Raw genomic sequence first — 18513 nt, forward strand, 5'->3', positions numbered from 1 at the left:
CCTGGTTCCCCCACCTCTGCTCTTCGTGAACCCAGCCGCAGCCTCCGCCTTTTGGTCCTACCTGGGCAGGGGACCAGCCCGTTTGCATAAACCGTCTCCAGGGTGGGGTGGCTGCTGGGAATGGCCACCATTCCTGCAAAGCTGTTGCTGATGGGGGTGACCAGTCCTGGGACAGCAGCTGTGCCCAGCAGAGGAGGTGAGTGTAACCCTGCAAGAGGGAGAGAGAAAAAGACAGGAGGAAGAAGAGGTGCCTTTCTTTCTTTCTTTCTTTCTTTCTTTCTTTCTTTCTTTCTTTCTTTCTTTCTTTCTTTCTTTCCCCCCTTCTCTTTCTCCCTCCCTTCTTTCTTTCTTCCTCTTCCTTCCTTCTTTCTTTCTCTTCCTACCTTCCTTCCTTCTCTCTCTTCTTTCTTTCTCTTCCTTCCTTCTTTTCTTTTTTCTTTCTCATCTCTTCATTCTTTCTCTTCCTTCCTCTCTTCTTTCTTTTTCTTTTTCCTTCCTTCCTTCCTTCCTTCCTTCCTTCCTTCCTTCCTTCCTTTCTTCTACAACCCTCCTTCCTTTTCTTCATCTTTCCTCCCTCTTTTTATTCTTCCTTTTCTTTCTTTCTCTTTCTTTCTTTCTTTCTTTCTTTCTTTCTTTCTTTCCTTCTTTCTCTTCCTTCTTTCTTTTTCTTCCTACCTTCCTTCTTTATTTATTTCTTTCCTTTCTTTCTTTCTCTTACTTCGTTCTTTCTTTCCCTTCTCTCTCTCTCTCTCTCTCTCTCTCTCTCTCTCTCTCTCTCTGTTTCTTTCTTCTCCAACTTTCCTTCCCTTTCTTTATCTTCCCTCCCTCCCTCCCTCCCTCCCTCTCTTTATTCTTCCTTTTCCTTCCTATTTCTTAACTTCCAATCGCCTAATCCTCTTTGTTCCTCTTCTCTGCACTCTTTCCAGAGTATCAACATCGTGTTCCAGATCATCGTGACCAAAACTGGATGCCGTATTCCAAGGGGGAGGGGTGTCTTACACCTCGCAACCAGTTCGGTTCTTCTCAACCAGCGTTGGATGGTTATATCGAAACGACGACATGAAATGAAACCTGCGGCCTGGTTCCCTCAGGCTGGCAAAGCAGCACGTCGGTCCCGTCCCACCCCTGTTTTCGGATTCAACCCCGCAGCCGCCTACCTGAGGTTGGTGCAATTGGAGCAGCTGGCAGGCCGTTCAAGCTGACGGTGCCAATCTGCTGGATATGGCACGGTGAGAAAGTGAGGCTGGGGCTGAGAAAGCTACCTTGGGACGCCGACAGGACCGTCTGTTGCTGCATCAGCTGCCAGAGAGAGAAAAAAGAAGTCACCCATAGGATTATGGATTAGATTTCCAGTGGGTCACTTCCAGGATTCAGAGATACAGAGGGGTTTTTTTAATAAATAAATTTAAAAAAAAAACTAATTTTGCCAAGAAGGTATTAACAGAACAGTAGCAGAACTCGACATAATGCAGGAAGTCCTTGACCTACGACCACAACTGAGCCCAAAAATTCTGTTCCTAAGCGAATGGTTGTGAAGGGGATTTTTTGCTCCATCACACGACCTTCCTTGCCACAGTTTTTGCAGTGAAAACTTCACAGCCAGCAGTTGTGAAGTTGGTCCCATCATTGTTAAGTGAATCTGGCTTCCCCGTTGACTTCGCTGGTCAGAGGGTCACAAAAGGGGATCCCATGCGCTCCCACGAGCCCAGGACACCGTAACTATCTTAAGGATGAACTTTCTAGAACCTTATTCACCCCCCCTAAACTCAGCCTCGAATCACCGCTCTGGCAATAGCGCTTAGGCCAGGGGTGTCCAAACTTGGGAACTTTAAGACTTGTGGACTTCAACTCCCAGAATTCCCCAGCCAGCTATGCTGGCTGGGGAATTCTGGGAGTTGAAGTCCACAAGTCTTAAAGCTCCCAAGTTTGGACACCCCTGGCTTAGGCTTTAGATAGGGGCCCATAGTGCTTTTTACAGCCCTTTCTAAGTGGTTTTACAGAGTCAGCATCTTGCCCTCCCAACAATCTGGGCCTTCCTTTTACCCACCTGGGATGGATGGAAGGCTGAGTAAAACCTTGAGCCGGTCAGGATCGAACTGTCGAACTGCTGGCGGAATTAGCCTGTAATACTACATTCTAACCCCGTCAGTGGTGGGTTTCAAATTTTTTTAGAACCTCTTCTGTAGGTGTGGCCTGCTTTGTGGGAGTGGCTTGCCGGCCATGTGACTGAGTGGGAGCGGCTTGACAGTCATGTGACTGGGTGGGCATGGCCCACCTTGTAAAATGTGGTGAAATTCACTTAATAACGCTCTTGCTTAGCAACCAAAATGTTGGCTCAGGAACTCTGGCATTTGAAGCACGCAAGTCTTAAAGCTGTCCAGTTACAAGACCCTTGCACCCCTAACCCTTTAGGGAAAAAAACCCAGGGGTGTTCAAACTTGACAGCTTTAAGACTTGTGGACTTCAACTCCCAGAATTCCTCCTCCAGTCATGTTGGGTCAGGAACTCTGGCATTGAAGTGTGCAAGTCTTAAAGCTGTCAAGTTACAAGACTCTTGCAACCCTAACCCTTTAGGAAAAAAAACGCCAGGGGTGTTCAAACTTGACAGCTTTAAGACTTGTGGACTTCAACTCCCAGAATTCCTCCTCTCGCTCTTCATCTTGATGATGTGTGGGTGGGTGGGGGGAGGGAGCTGGAACCGGTTCTAAACGGCACGGTAGATTTGTGGAATTAGAACTGGCAGGAACCCACCCCTGAACCCCATGATGGCGAACCTATGGTATGCGTGTCAGTGGTAGCACGCAGAGCCCTCTTTGTTGGCACACGTGCCATCACCAGCTGCTTTTCTGGTTTCTGGCACACATGTGTGCGCTGGCCAGCTAGTCATTGCAGGCGCCGGAGCACCAAAAAGTGGCCTGAAAAATGGCCTGAAAAACGGCCAAAAAACCAGGTCATTTTTCAGGCTGTTTCACACTGTTTTTTGGGCCGTTTTCAGGCTGGTTTTTGAGCTGGTTTTTGACCCAAAACAGCAGAAAAACAGCCTGAAAGCAGCCAAAACACCAGCCAAAAAACAGGCATGCGCACATTGATCAGCTGATCTTCGGGTTTGTAGCGCTCTGCCTTTGACACCTTTATGAAGTGCTGGCTGGAGAATTCTGGGAGTTGAAGTCCACCCATCTTCAAATGGCCAAGTTTGAGAAATGCTGCGACTACCCCATCCCATTTAGCCTAGCTTAGTGTCGCGTGTGTCGCGTGTGAATGCAGCTACAGGATTAGGCTATCCTTCCCCAGAAAGGCAGAGACGAGGACGACAAGAAGGGGCAGGGGTGCCCAGGAAGAGGGCAACCTTTGCAAAAACAAAAAAACAAAACCCCTCCCACCCAGAGGTGGTATTCAGCAGGTTCTGACCAGTTCTGGAGAACCGGTAGCGGACATTTTGAGTTGTTTAGAGAACCGGTAAATAGCACTTCTGGCTGGCCACGCCCCATCTATTCTCTGCCTCCCGAGTCCCAGCTGATTGGGAGGAAATTGCAGTATCTTTCCCCTGCCACGCCCACCAAGCCACACCCACAGAACCGGGTGTGGCTTGGTGGGCATGGCATCTTTTTAGCAAAAAAAATGTGAATCCCACCATTGGCGCACGTGCATTCCGGTTTGGGCACTCGGTGCTGAAAAGTTTCCCCATCACTGTTCTATCCGCTGAGCCACCCAAGCTAAATTCATTGACGGAAAAATGCCTGCAATTGTATATATAATAGAAAGGAAGATTATGGAAGCCTCAAGGCCACTGACGCGAATAGAACACAGGAATTCCACTATTCCAAGAATGAAAAACGGGAGACTCCTGGGACAAAATGCACCAACCCTCACAAACGTTGCTCGTATGCGATTGTCGTACGCCACCCAGAATTGCACTGCTGGAGGTGGCCGTCTTGTACGTGACCCAAACAAACCCAGTGTACTAGATTTATTTCACAAGGATGCAATCTGGGTCGGTCACCGGGACCAGAGGTTTTAGCTTTCGGACTCGTGCTGGAGCGCATCTTCAGGGAGCCTCTCTCTATGTGGCAGTGACGTGCAGTCAGGGGAGGCAGGGGAGGCAGAGCCTCACCGCTCTCATGAAAAGAAAAAAAAATGTAAAAGGAAAAAGGCGAGTGTTGAGGTGAGGCTTAAAAAAGCCTCTAAAAAAGGGAGGACTGTGACAACTTTGATCTTTGCAAGCATGCAAGCAAAATATCCCAGGATCACGGTGGCGGGGACAGCAACTCCTTCCATGGTGCTGCAGAAAAGAGCCATGCTGTGGAGGAGGCTCCTCAGCGCTAGCCTCAGATCAGCGTGAGCTGCGGTCCCCTTCATGTTGGCTCAGGAAGGAGGGGAATGGGACCGCGGCTCATGCTGATTTGGGGCAAGCGCTGAGGAGCCTCCTGCACACGTGGTCCCATTCCCCTCCTTCCTGAGCAGTTCACGCTGATCTGAGGCTAGTGCTGAGGAGCCTCCTGCACATGTGTTCCTGTTCCCCTCCTTCCTGAGCGCCTTGCGCTGATCTGAGGCTAGCACTGAGGAGTCGCCTCCTGCACACACAGTCCCATTCCCCTCCTTACTGAATCGCATGCGCTGATCTGAGGCTAGCGCTGAAGAGCCTCCTGCACAGTGTGGCTCTTCTCCGCAGCTCAGCAGAAGGAGTTGCTGTCCCCGCCACCGTGATCCTGGGGTATTTTGCTTGTACACTTGCAAAGATCAAAGTTGTCACAGTCCTCCCTTCATGATGATCATTTGATGATGTCAGTGCCTCACCAGCCATAAACTTCACCGCACGACACTGGTGTGTGGTATTTATGGGGTGCCTGTTGTGTGTGGCTTTTTAGTTGTCGACTGGGATGTTGATAGGTGGCAATTAAGTCGTTGGCTGTTGTTTCCTTCTGCTGCCAAGCCCTGGCCTCAGAGTTGGCATTCAGCCGGTTTGGACTGGTTCGGGCGAACCGGTAGCTCCGACAATCAGTTGGCCCTACTCCTTCCCCCCCTGTCCTATCCTGTCCTTTATTTCTTGTTTTCTAGCTCATCTCAATCGCCCACAGCTGATTCCCTCCCCCCTTGCTGTTTTACTTACCATTGCTGACTTGGAAAGTAAGCAGCTGAGCTTCTAAACGCTGCATTTTCAGCACCGTGTGCAAGCGCTTTCGACACTCACACATGCACAAAGCGCACAAGCTCACCAAAGCGGGTTGTTAAACCACCAGCAGCCCATCGCTGCCTGGCTGCCTAAGTACTGGATAGGTTGCTGGTGAACTATCAGTCCTGTTGATTGACAAGGGGCCTGTCTTCCAGGCTTCAATCTTTTCCCTGGCTATTTTGGTACCTGCTCGCCCAACAATCTTAGGAGCTGCAAAATGGAACGTATGTCCTTGTTTATTGCCATGATTTCTTTCTTTCATGGTTGCTTGGAGGGAGGAATGGAAAACGGCGGCAGATGGGCAAACCGATAGGAAAGCCGGGGAAGAGGGTAAAACTGGCATTTGAAGTGGGCGGATGAAATATTGCAAGATTTATTGCGTATTTCTCCAGCCTCTCCGCAGCGTTTTCTTGTCGCAAATGCTGCAGACGTTCAATATTGCAATATTCATTGTGCGTTTATCCAACCTTCCCAGCCCTTTTCCTCCTCACAAATGCTACAGATATCCTGGAAAGACGCGTCTCACCACGAACCCAAGCTGGCTACGGCTGCCCCGCGGCAGCCCCCACTTCCCAGTTCCGCCGGAAAGAAAACTGGCTTGCGTGCTGTTGATATACTCACCGCCTGAGCGTACGCGCTGTACGGGCTGAACGGCAAGGCGAAAGAGGGGGTGAGGATGCCAAGCTGCCCCACCATCTGCTGCACTCGTCGCAGCGTCCGCTCCTTGTCTGTGTCTGCGAACTTCACCACGAGGCTGGAAGAAGCACCCTGCTAGACAAAAATGCAAGCTTGGGGTGGGAAAAGAGAGGACAAACTGGGGCGAAAGCGGTTTAAGAAGAGGTTAGACAACCGTTTGTCTGGAAGGGTAAAGGGTCTCCTGCTTGAGCAGGGGGTTGGACTAGAAGACCTCCAAGGCCCCTTCCAACTCTATTACCCTGGGGGCATTCGGCGGCTCAGTTGTATAGCGCAGAAAATTCTGCAACCAAACGGTCCTCGGCTTACGAGGACTGCGATGGGACCCTGAATTTCCCTGAGTCACGTCCACTTTTGCGAACCATTTTGGCCACAGCTGTTAAGCGAATCACTGCAGCTGTTAAGTGAGCATTCTTGTTTTGTGCATCTGGCTTCCCCATTGACTTTGCTTGCCCGAAGGGGTTCCCATGACCCCGGGACATTGCAACCGACGTAGGTTTGAGCCGGTTGCCAAGCTGCTGAATTTCGATCATGTGATCATGGGGATGCTGCAACGGTCATAGGGGTGAATAACGGTCACAAGTCCCTCTTTTGTGTGGTTGTAACCTTGAACGGTCATTAAGCGAGGACTACCTGTACTCACAGATCGGGGGTTCAGCCCCACCCATCTTGGGTTCCCCCTTTCAAATTACCCCGCATGATTCCTATGTTGCATTTCCCCTGGCATTAGATTTCTTAGAGCAGTGTTTCTCAACCTCGGCAACTTGAAGATGTCCGGACTTCAACTCCCAGAATTCCCCAGCCAGCTGGCTGGGGAATTCTGGGAGTTGAAGTCCGGATATCTTCAAGTTGCCGAGGTTGAGAAACACTGTCCTACAGGGATGTCCCAAAGATGCTTTTTTCAGGAGGCAACTGGATGCAAAGATGCTTTTTTCAGGAGGCAACTGGACTTTTCTTGTTTTCCCTTGAAGACATTTTGCTTCTCATCCAAGAAGCTTCTTCAGCTCTGACTGGATGGTGGGGAAGGGAAGGATTTATACTCCTTGCGGACAGCTGGTCATTTGCATCCTTTTTAGAGAGCCATTGAGGCCACCTGGAGGTTTGTTGGTGTCCTCAGGGTCACCTGAATGGTGCAAATGGGTGTGGTGCCTTCTTGGAACGGCTGAAAGGACCGTGTTGTAGATGACGTCGTATCCCCCCCCCTTTGTTGAGAGAGGGCTGTTTAATTTTGACATGGATGGCCTTTTTGACCCCTCTTTCAAACCAGCAGTCCTTTCTGTCCAAAATGTGAACTTTTAAATGCAGATGGACTACTGATTCGTGTTCTGATGGGTTTGTTCTTCTATGTTGTGCCATGCGTTGGAGAAGTGGTTGTTTTGTTTTCCCAATGTGCCCATTGTTCTGACCCCCCTCTCCACACCTCTGAATAAACCAGAACACAGGCTTGGCTGTTTGCCACTGTTTAATTACTGAGATAACAAATCCTTTGGCTGAGGGCCCAGACAACTCACGTTCAATAGATAAACTCTGCAGCAACCCAGATAAGTCAAATGAAGCAACGCAGATAGTCCAAACGAACAGACACGGCTAGAATACACAGATAGATTTTCTTAACTACTAATTCGAACGGTTGTTTCCTGCAAATGTCCCCTCCCAATGCCTCACCTATAATCTCTCTTGGGAGGGGCCAATCCACAACCACCTGAGCTTAATCATCTTCTGTGAGTCTGACTACGGAGTTGCTGCTTCCGTTTCTCAGCCCTTCTCAATCTAGCACCAGGAACAAACTGCCTTTGATCCTCCCCACTACTCCATGCCTCAGGCGCCTCCTGGTGGCCAACCAGCCTCTCTGGTCCCTGCTCTGAGTCTGAACCCTGCACAGGGTCCTCCACATCGTCCAGGGAAGACTCATATGGTTCCTCGCTATCCAAGTCCATCAGCAGCTCAACCGGATCCTGCTGGGCCACAACACCCATCAGGACGAGATTGAGAATCTACATAGACATGGGCCCTAATTTCCACCATACGTTCAGACAAACCTCCAAGTAGCCTCGACGGCTCTCTAAAAAGGACGCAAATGACCAGCTGTCTTCAAAGAATAGAAATCCTTCCATTCCCCACCATCCAGCCAGAGCTGAAGAAGCTTCTTGGATGAGAAGCGAAACCTCTTCAAAAGAAAAAAATAAGAAAAGTCCAGTTGCCTGCTGAAAAAGCACCTTCGGGGGCAACCTGAATGACTGAGAATCTCCATAGACTTCCTAGCAGGATGTTTGACCCCCTGCTCAGTTTCCATTGACCCAGATGGGGACAGTGCTAAATTATATCCATCTGGGATCCCTGGATGTGTCTTCTCTGACCTGTGACAAGATTTGGTTGTTTACTTACGGGCATGGTTTGGCTGCCGTGAAGAGCATGGATGGCTGCTTGGGCTTCGTTGTGCGAGGAAAACTTAACAAAGGCACAACCTGCAAAGGGACAGGATTAAACCAGAATTAAGGCAGAGAAGATGCCTAGAACTCAGAAGAAATTTTCCTGACCGTGAGAACAATCAATTAGTGGAACGGCTAGCCTCTACAAGTTGTGAATGCTCCAACACTGGAAGTTTTTAAGAAGTGATTGGACAACCATTTGTCTGAAGTGGTGTAGGGTTTCCTGCCTGAGCAGGAGGTTGGACTAGAACCAAGGTGTCAAACTCAAGGTCTGTGGGCCAGAGGTGGTATTCAGTCAGTTCTGACTGGTTCTAGTGAACCAGTAGCGGAAATTTTGAGCAATTCGGAGAACTGGCAAATACCACCTCTGGCTGGCCCCGCCCCCATCTATTCTCTGCCTCCCGAGTCCCAGCTGATCAGCTGGACCTTCTTCTGTTGCCCTGCACAGAGGAGCTAGAAAGCAGGTTAGTGGGGTAGGGAGGGAATGGATATTTTATAGTATCCTTCCCCTGGATTTGGGAGGGAATGGGGATTTTACAGTATCCTTCCCCCAGGAGTGGGAAGGGGATTTTGCAGTATCCTTCCCCTGGAGTGGGGTGAAATTGGAGATTTTACAGTATCCTTCCCCCAGGAGTGGGAAGGGGATTTTGCAGTATCCTTTCCCCAGGAGTAGGAAGGGAATGGGGATTTTGCAATATCCTTCCACCAGGAGTGGGAAGGTATTTTGCAGTATCCTTCCCCCAGGAGTGGGGAAGGGATTTTGCAGTATCCTTCCCCCAGGAGTGGAAAAGGGATTTTGCAGTATCCTTCCCCCAGGAGTGGGAAGGGGATTTTGCAGTATCCTTCCCCCAGGAGTGGAAAAGGGATTTTGCAGTATCCTTCCCCCAGGAGTGGGAAGGGGATTTTGCAGTATCCTTCCCCTGCCACGCCCACCGAGCCATGCCACACCCACAGATAGAAGGGAATGTGGTTGGAGGAGGAGGAGGAGAAGGAGACTGTGGGATCCTTGGTGCTCTCTGAGCTTGATGGTTTTCTTGCAGAACTTTCATTACCATACTAGGCAACATCATCAGTGCTAGAAGTGGGTGAGTTTAGCAACAGCAATTGAATTTGGATAGGTCCTTATTGCTCTCTGAGCTTGCTTGTTTTCTTGTAGACGTTTCATTACCCTAACTATGTAACACCATCAGTGCTAGAAGGGATATGGGGTTTGAGGAGGAAAAGGAGGAGGAGGGGGTGGGAAAAGGAAGAGGAGGAGGAGGGAAGACTGTGATGCTTGGGGCTCTCTGAGCTTGCTAGTTTTCTTGCAGACGTTTCATGACCCAACTAGCTAACATCAGCAATGCTAGTCCTGATTATGTTACGTAGCTGGGTCATAAAACACCTTTAAGAAAACAAGCAAGCTCAAAGAGCACCAAGAAGCCCTCATTCCAGCCCCGAGCTACAAATATTCTCCTTTATTGATAGAATTGAGACTTATACCACGCCCTCTAATGCTTTAACAGCCCTCTCTGGATAGTTTATAATGTAGGCATTGTTTGCATATATGGACCCCAACAACCTGGGGCCCCTGGCTGACCTTTGCTGTTTCCGTCTGGACCTCTAAGCACTGTGCATTCATCGATGACCCCAAAAGGTTCGAAGAGGCAGAGGATGTCTTCTTCTGACTGCTGTTTATTCAACATGCCCACGAAGAGCTTCCGGTCCCCTAGAAAGAAAGGAAAAGAAGACACAGAAACATCAACTTTCAGCAGGTCCCTGGAGGCGGAGAAAGGCATAAGGGGGAAAAAAATTCAATCCTTAAAGAGAGAGGTTGACGTAACGGTGAAAGGAACAGGCTTTTCGGACCTAGGCTGCCAGGCTTAAAGTTGCCAAGGTTGGAGAAACATGTACGTAACCTTAAATCAGGATTCTCCAACTTTGGCAACTTTAAGCCTGGAGGACTTCCACTCCCAGAATTCCCCAGCCAGCAGTTAACCATCACAGGGGGAAAATGCGTGCCTTAAATCAGGGGTTTCCAATCTTGGCAACTTTAAGCCTGGAGTTAAATCTCGCTTAACGGTTGTCTCACCCAGCAACGGAAATGGTGGGCTGTAAATTGGGGACTATCTCTTTAAACCGAATTGAGAAAAAAGGGCTTTTGCCCTTTTTTGCTTCATTTAAGGCAGGGGTCTCCAACCATCACAGGAAAGCATGTGTACCTTAAATCAGGGATTTCCAACCTTGGCAATGTTAAGCCTGGAGGACTTCAACTCCCAAAATTCCCCAGCCAGCAGACCAATTCTGGGAGTTGAAGTCCACCAGGCTTAAAGTTGCCAAGGTTGGAAATCCCTGATTTAAGGTACACATGTTTCCCTGTGATGGTTGGAGACCTCTGCCTTAAATTGAGCAAAATTCCTTTTCTCAGTTCTGCTTAAAGAGTTAGTCCTTTTACGAACACCGTCGAGCCCACCATTTCCGTTGCTAGGTGAGACAGTCGTTAAGCGAGATTTACCTCCAGGCTTCAAATTGCCAAGATTGGAGACCCCTGATTTAAGGCACGCATTTTCCCCCTGTGATGGTTAACCGCTTAAGGCTTGGTAAGTGCCACGTCGCCGATCAAACTACAGCGGCCTGATCAATCTTCTCGCTGTTGCATTAATATAGGGACTTTTTGTTTTTCCAATCCCTTCGGATTTCTGCTTCGGACTTCGCTAACAAGGAGCTCCAGAGTGTGACTCGGGCCACGATTGAAGCCGATTGTTCCAGGCACATGACCGCTCACAAGGGAGGTCAAGCTCTTTGCAAACCGAAGGGGTCATCAGAATGCAGATTAAGTGTGAAATGTCACATCCCCAAAAAGGAGATCACCAAGGGGCCCTGTGTGGCGAGACTTGCCAAAATTGTGCACTTCGATGCGGGAGCCTCTAAATGGCTTCAGGAGAGGCCTCCTTATTGTAAATGACAGAATCAGAAGGATTTGCTCCCAAGGGAAAGTAATGCAACCCGACAGGCCTCGGAAGCAATTTATGGATAGCGTTAGGCGCTGGAGAAGACAATCATCTGAAAATCCTTTCTCGGGGAACAAGATTACGAATGAAAAAAAAAAGAGAGAAAGAAAAGAAATTAAGAAATAAAGGAAGGAAGGAAGGAAGAAGAAAGAAGGAAGGGGAAAGAGAGACAAAGAAAGAAATAAAATATAAAGAAGGAAGGAGGGATGATGGGAGGAAGAGGAAAGGAAGAAAGGAAGAAGAAGAAAAGAAAGGAAGATGGAAAGGAAGGAAGGAGGAAGGAAGAAGAAGGGAAGGAAGCAAGGAAGGAGAAAGAAGAAAGGGGAGAGAGAGAGGGAGAGGCAAATAAAGAAATAAAAAATCAAGAAAGAAGGAAGAAAGGAGGACAGGAAGAAGGGAAGGAAGGAAGACAGGAAGAAGGGAAGGAAGGAACGAAAGAGAGGAGAAAGGGGAAAGAAGGAGGGGGGAGAGAGAGACAAATAAAGAAATAAAAAATAAATAAAGGAGGAAGGAAGGAAGAAGGGAAGGAATGAAGGAGAAAGAAGGAAGGGGGAGAGAAAGAAAGAAATGCAGGCAGGCGGGCTTCATGGAAAATTTCTGAGGGAGGGGAAATGGAATAGATTGGGGAATTCGTTCCATCTGGACCTTTTTAGTCTAGTGGCACTGATGATGTTACCTAGTTTGGCTGATGAAAAGCCCGATGTCTTCAAGAAAACCACCTAGGTCAGAGATTCCCAAAAACCTCTCACTGACTTTTCTGTTTGAGGTTTTAAATGGTAAATGTTCAGGCCTGCCTAATACATGGCAATCACCTAATTTCAATTTTTCTACCGTGGCAAAGCACCTCAAAGGCAACTTGGGACATTTACCTGTGAACAAGGAAGAATCAGAGCCAGTCTGGTTTATAGTGGTTTAGATGCAGGCTTAGAAACCAGGTGTCTGTAAGTTCTAGTCCTGCCATAGGCTGGAAAGCTATCTTCACACAGATGGGAACAATCACCAGGAGATGGTGAGTTCTAGTCCCAACTTTGGAATGATAGCTGGCTGGGTGACTTTGGGTCAATCACAAGGAGACTGGGAGTTCTAGTCACAATTTTAGAATGAAAGGCAGCTGGGTGATTTGTGGCTAATCACCAGGAGATGGTGAGTTCTAGTCCCAACTTTGGAATGAAAGCTGGTTGAATGATTTTGGGTCAATCACAAGGAGACTGGAAGTTCTAGTCCCAACTTTGGAATGAAAGCTGGCTGAGTGGTTTTGGGCCAATCACCAGGAGATGGTGAGTTCTAGTCCCAACTTTGGAATGAAAGCTGGTTGAATGATTTTGGGTCAATCACAAGGAGACTGGAAGTTCTAGTCCCAACTTTGGAATGAAAGCTGGTTGAATGATTTTGGGTCAATCACAAGGAGACTGGAAGTTCTAGTCCCAACTTTGGAATGAAAGCTGGTTGAATGATTTTGGGTCAATCACAAGGAGACTGGAAGTTCTAGTCCCAACTTTGGAATGAAAGCTGGTTGAATGATTTTGGGTCAATCACAAGGGGACTGGAAGTTCTAGTCCCAACTTTGGAATGAAAGCTGGTTGAATGATTTTGGGTCATTCACAAGGAGACTGGAAGTTCTAGTCCCAACTTTGGAATGAAAGCTGGTTGAATGATTTTGGGTCAATCATAAGGAGACTGGAAGTTCTAGTCCCAACTTTGGAATGAAAGCTGGTTGAATGATTTTGGGTCAATCACAAGGAGACTGGAAGTTCTAGTCCCAACTTTGGAATGAAAGCTGGTTGAATGATTTTGGGTCAATCACAAGGAGACTGGAAGTTCTAGTCCCAACTTTGGAATGAAAGCTGGTTGAATGATTTTGGGTCAATCACAAGGAGACTGGAAGTTCTAGTCCCAACTTTGGAATGAAAGCTGGCTGAGTGGTTTTGGGTCAATTACCGGGAGACTGGGAGTTCTAGTCACAATTTTGGAATGAAAGGCAGCTGGGTGATTTGTGGCTAATCACCAGGAGAGGGTGAGTTCTAGTCCCAACTTTGGAATGAAATCTGGTTGAGTGACTTTGGGCCAATTACTGAGAAATGGTGAGTTCTAGTCCCAGCTTTGGAATGAAAGCTGGCTGGGTGACTTTGGGTCAATCACAAGGAGACTGGGAGTTCTAGTCCCAACTTTGGAATGAAAGCTGGCTGGGTGTTTTTGGGCCAATGAGCCTGTTCATTGGGAATGAATCTCCTTTCTGCTCTTCTGTACTTGAATTTTCTTAGAATTAGTATCAATTGGGAGATGTCTAGGGAAGAACTCACCGCTGAATCTATTAAGATCTCTGTTCAGTATTGTTTGTTGCTAAATCCAGAAAGTTCTGTTCTTCACTCTCTCTGAACTTGGTTGTTTCCGTGCAGACATTTTATCACCCAATTAGAGTGCTAAGCACTGATGATGTTACCTAGTTGGGTCGGGAAACGTCTGCAAGAAAACAACCACGCTCAGAGAGCACCAAGGACTCCGCAGTTCGACTCCAAGCTACAAATATTCTCTACTATTGAAATCAAGATGAGATCTGGCTTGTAGGATTCTCCAGCCTGGATTTCGTGTGGAGCTGTCCATGGTGCTAAATTGGATCTGTTTATTTCTTTCCCAATCCCAATGTCCTTCTCTTTCTCCTCCTCCTTCTCTTTCTCCTTTCCCCCTCCTCCCTCTCCCTCTCCCTCTCTTTCTCTTCCTCCTTCTCTTTCTCTTCCGCCCCCTCCTTCTCTTTCTCCTCCTTTTCCTCCTTCTCCTCTTTCATATGAGAAAACGTATGACTAGTTTTTTCTTTTTCTTTCTATTTTCTTTTCCTAATTACTTGCATAGGGATTATTCTTTATACTATTTATGTTGTTTGTATTTTTTGTCATGGATACACAAGTGAGGATAAAACCAATTTTGTTGTATACGTATTATACAATGACAATAAAGACTATACTATACTCCTTTTCTTCCCCACATCGTCCTCTTTCTCTTCCTCCTCCTCTCTCTTCCCCCTCCCCCTCCCCCTCCCTCTTCTTCTTCCTCCTCCTCCTACACTTTCTCATCCCTTCCCATAGGGAATAAAGAGGAGCGAAAGGGGAGTGGAGTTTGCAGGAGGCAATTAGTTCAATTCCTTAGGGTGAAGATCTGTTCCTGACATCTTGGCAAGGATTGTCTGCTACTGAGTGGCGTTTGGAAGATATCAACCTGGCAGCTCTCCAAGCCTGATCAAGGTCTGTAGTTGTGAAATCTCTTGAAAGACTCCTGGCTGGGACTTTGCTGGAGAGGAATTCCCTTTAAACTAAATAAAAGGGGTTTTACCGGGACAAGGAGTCGGCTTTGTGTTTTTGGGAAGCCTAGATCAGAACAGAAAGTTATTACACACCTCCCCAAAAGCTACAGGTAGCCCTCGCCATTCATTTAGTGACCTTTCAAAGTTACAACAGCACTGAACAAAATGACTCATGACCATTTTTCACATTTAATGACCATTGCAACGTCCCCATGACTAGGTGATCAAAATTCAGAAGCTTGGCAACTGGTTCACATTTATGACGGTCGCCGTGTCCCAGGGCACGTGATCCCCTTTGGCGACCTTCTGACAAGCAAAGCCAGTGGGGAAGCCAGATTCATTTAACAACTGTGTGACTAACTTAATGAGTGATTCACTTAACAACTGTGGCAAGGAATGTCATAAAGTGAGGCAAAACTCATTTAACGACTACTTGGCAACATAAATTTGCCAAGTCAAAGACTATCTGTATTTAATGACCACATCAGGGAGCAAAGGGATGTGGTCATTAAGCGCAGCAATCAGTTAACAACTGTCCTGACTTGCAACCATAATGGGCGGGTTCCATTGCAGTGGTGAGCCAGGACTACCTGGGAACTGTTAGTGAGGAGCCCTCTTCACCCTCTTTCTCCCACACAAATGATCTAAACTTCACTTTTTCGTGCACTTTTTTTTGGAACGCAGCCGCTCCCTCCTGGGAATCCAGACCACATTCCACTACACCAGTGGTGTCTGTCAGTGTATGAATGTTCATAGACTGGAATAGACATGGTAACAGTTCAGCCAATGGAGACTGTTTGGATAGACATGGAAAAAGTCAGCCCATGGGGACTGCTTGTATAGGCACGGTAACAGGTCAACCAATGGGGACTGTTTGGAAACTGAAACATAGTATTTGTTTGCATGGGGCCATAAGAGATAGTTTGGAGTCTGGGCGTGGCTTAGACTTTCTGAACTAACTTTTCAGCTTCTGTACAATAGGAGGCCTCTGTCTCTTTCTACTCTGCAATGACTTGCTTCTATGAATATTGCTCCTGTGTTCCTGATTTTGTATGCTGACTTCTGCCGTATGGTATTATATATAAAGAGGTTTCTTATGTAATCGAATCCTGTGCTGAAATTCATTTGCTTGTGAGCTGGTCGGATTTGCTGCACAAAATCTGACAGAGTCAAACTCGATGGATTCGGGAGTTTTTCTTTTCTAACTGAGCAAATTGGGATGCCCAGCGCCACCATCTCTTGGCAGCCGTTTTGCGGGATGCACCCAGGGCAGAATTTCAAAATTCCCCCAATATCCCATCTCAAGGACTTCTTACCCAACTCTACCAATAACATTTAGGCCTTTATTATTCTGAAAGGAATTGTCACTGTTTCTATTTTGTGTGGGTTTAGGTTGGATTGCAGCAGGGGTGAAATTCAACCGGTTCGGATCGGTTCGGGCAAACTGGTAGGGAGGGACGATTTGAATTGGTTCGCCAAACGGGTAAAAACCACCCCTGGTTGATCCCTGCCTGGGCAAGTCCCTCTGGCACAGCAGGCAACGGTGTGCGCATGCACGGCCAGTGCATGGAAGAGGGCGGCGGCACGTTCAAGATGTGGGGTGGCTCCAGTAATTTTCGCTGCAAGAAGCCTGTGCAGCCGTCATCTCTTTATTGGCACAAGAAGCGTCCAGCCGCACCGGGGAAAAAAAGGAGGTGGCTGCAAGCATCTTGCGACAAGGGGGGAAAAATGCGGGCTGGCGGGGAGTCCAGTGGCGACGGCTCAGCCCTGGCTTGCCTTCCTTGGGAGGAAAGTGGCGCGTTGCACGGTGAACGGAGAGCGGGAGACCTTTGACAGATTAGGCCAGGCTTGGGCAGAAAATACCGTATTTTTCGGAGTATAAGATGCACCTTCCCCCCCCTAAAGGGGGGTAAATTTGGGTGCGTCTTATACACCGAATGTAGCCCCTCCCACCCACCGGCCCCCACCCTTTGGCCTCTGCTTCCCAGCAATTTACCTCCTTGCAGCAAACGGGGAAAATGGGGCTTAGCTAGAATAGGACGTAAGGCTTTAGTGTCACTGGAGGATTTTAGAAAGAGTAAATGAAATGCCAGTATGTGGTTATGTATTAAATCTCGGTATATTTTATGAGGACGGACGTTTAAACAATTATAGTCAAATAAAAATGGAGGTATAATGACGGTAACATGTATAAATATCTGGGTTAAAATACTTGAGTTAATATGAATTATGCTTGATGACTGTGGAAGAGACGCACGAAAGCCTTTTGTAACCAACTGATGCACTTTCTACAGTATGTAAGGAAGGAAGATTTTATGTGTTGTGTTTGTTTTGAAAATAAAAAATTTAAAAAAACTTTTTTAAAAAAGGGGGCTTCCAGAGGCGGCAATTAGGCTATGGCAGTGATGGCGAACCTATGGCAAACGTGCCACAGGTGGCACGCGGAGCCATTTGTCAGGGCACGCGAGGCGCTGCCCTGTCAGCTGTCCAGCACGCATGCGCGCGCTGTCCAGCTGATTTCACCCTTTTTTAAAGCCATTTTTCACCCTCCCCAGGCTCCAGAGGCTTTATAGGAGCCTGGGGAGGGCGAAAAGAGCCTCCCCCACCCTCCTAGAGGGCCTCCGGAGGCTTCAGGGACCGTCCGGAGGCTTCCCTGAAGCCTTCGGAACGCTTAAAACAACCCTCCGAGCAAACCGGAAGTGACTTCCGGTTTGCTCGGAGGGTCGTTTAGAGAACCCCAAACGCATCAGGGAAGCCTCCAGACGGACCCTGAAGCCTTCGGAGCGCTCAAAACGATCCTCTGAGCAAACCGGAAGTCACTTCCGGTTTGCTCGGAGGGTCATTTTAAGTGTTCCGAAGGCTTTAGGGAAGTCTCCGGACAGTCCCTGAAGCCTCCGGAGGGCCTCTGGGGGGGCGTGGGAGGCTCTTTTCGCCCTCCCCAGGCTCCTATAAAGCCTCTGGAGCCTGGGGAGGGCGAAAAAAGCATGTAAAAATGGGGGGTCACGCCTGTTGTGCGCGCATGCGCACTGGGGGGGTCGCACATTGCATTATGGGTGTGGCATGCCCGCACACGACCCCCATGCGCTCCCCCCACTTGTGGCACGCGAGCCAAAAAAGGTTCGCCATCGCTGGACTATGGCATTCCTTGCAGCCTAAAACAGCTGATCATCAGGAGGCCCCTGCTGAAACAGAAACTGAAAGTGAAACTTGCTGTTTGCTGCAAGGAGGCAAATTTCTGGGAGGCGGAGGCAGATTTTTTTCCTCTTCTAATCAGGCTAAACTGAAACAGGCTATTTGCTGCAAGGAGGTAAGTCAATTGTTATAAATGCCTATAGAATGTTCAAACTATTAGACTTATTTTTTTAAAGACAGCTTTATTATTGTTCTAGACAGCTTAGCAAAACGAAGAAGCTTTTTAAAACAAATGCTTGATCTGAAGAGGCCCAGTGCTATTGTATCTTCTTTTAAATAGCAGAGAATAATGTATACTTCCAGAAAGCCACATCCATTTTAACAGCATCTGTACAAGTATAGTCTGAAATGTAACACCACAAACAGTGTACATCTTCTGTGCTGTTTGCTGTTTGTTGCAAGGAGACAAATGGCTGGGAGGCAGAGGCAGATTTTTCCCCCTCTTGTTTTCCTCCCCAAAAGCTGGGTGCGTCTTATACTTCGAAGAGTCTTATACTCCGAAAAATACGATAGGTAGAATAGAAATTCAATTTTTTCCCCTACTGGGTTCTGTGGGCATGGCTTGATGCAGGAGGGTGAAAAAGGTATATCTAAGGTTCAGAAAAGAGGGTTATATTTGAACACGAGGGTTTGTTGGTATGCCAGGGACAGGCAAGGCAGATCTCAATTTTGCAAAGAAGGTTCCAGGGAAGGAAGGAAGGAAGAAAGGACACAAACTGGAATCTTCTTGGCAAAATTGAGATC

General features: G+C 47.8%; 1 protein-coding gene across 1 annotated transcript in view; it reads right to left on the minus strand.

Moving 5' to 3' along the window:
• The window catches only part of CELF5 (CUGBP Elav-like family member 5), a gene marked incomplete at its 5' end in the record, with an annotated part of 86723 nt that overhangs the window by 13029 nt on the left and 55181 nt on the right, over window positions 1-18513 (minus strand). The window contains 5 exons of the mRNA XM_081959524.1: window positions 62-208; window positions 1158-1299; window positions 5792-5938; window positions 8249-8328; window positions 9872-10000. Of these exons, the coding sequence (XP_081815650.1) occupies window positions 62-208; window positions 1158-1299; window positions 5792-5938; window positions 8249-8328; window positions 9872-10000 (645 nt within the window). The remainder of the gene's footprint in view (window positions 1-61; window positions 209-1157; window positions 1300-5791; window positions 5939-8248; window positions 8329-9871; window positions 10001-18513) is intronic.

Source organism: Natrix helvetica (genome assembly GCF_964273705.1).
Source record: "Natrix helvetica genome assembly, chromosome: 1".
Lineage (NCBI taxonomy): Eukaryota > Metazoa > Chordata > Lepidosauria > Squamata > Natricidae > Natrix > Natrix helvetica.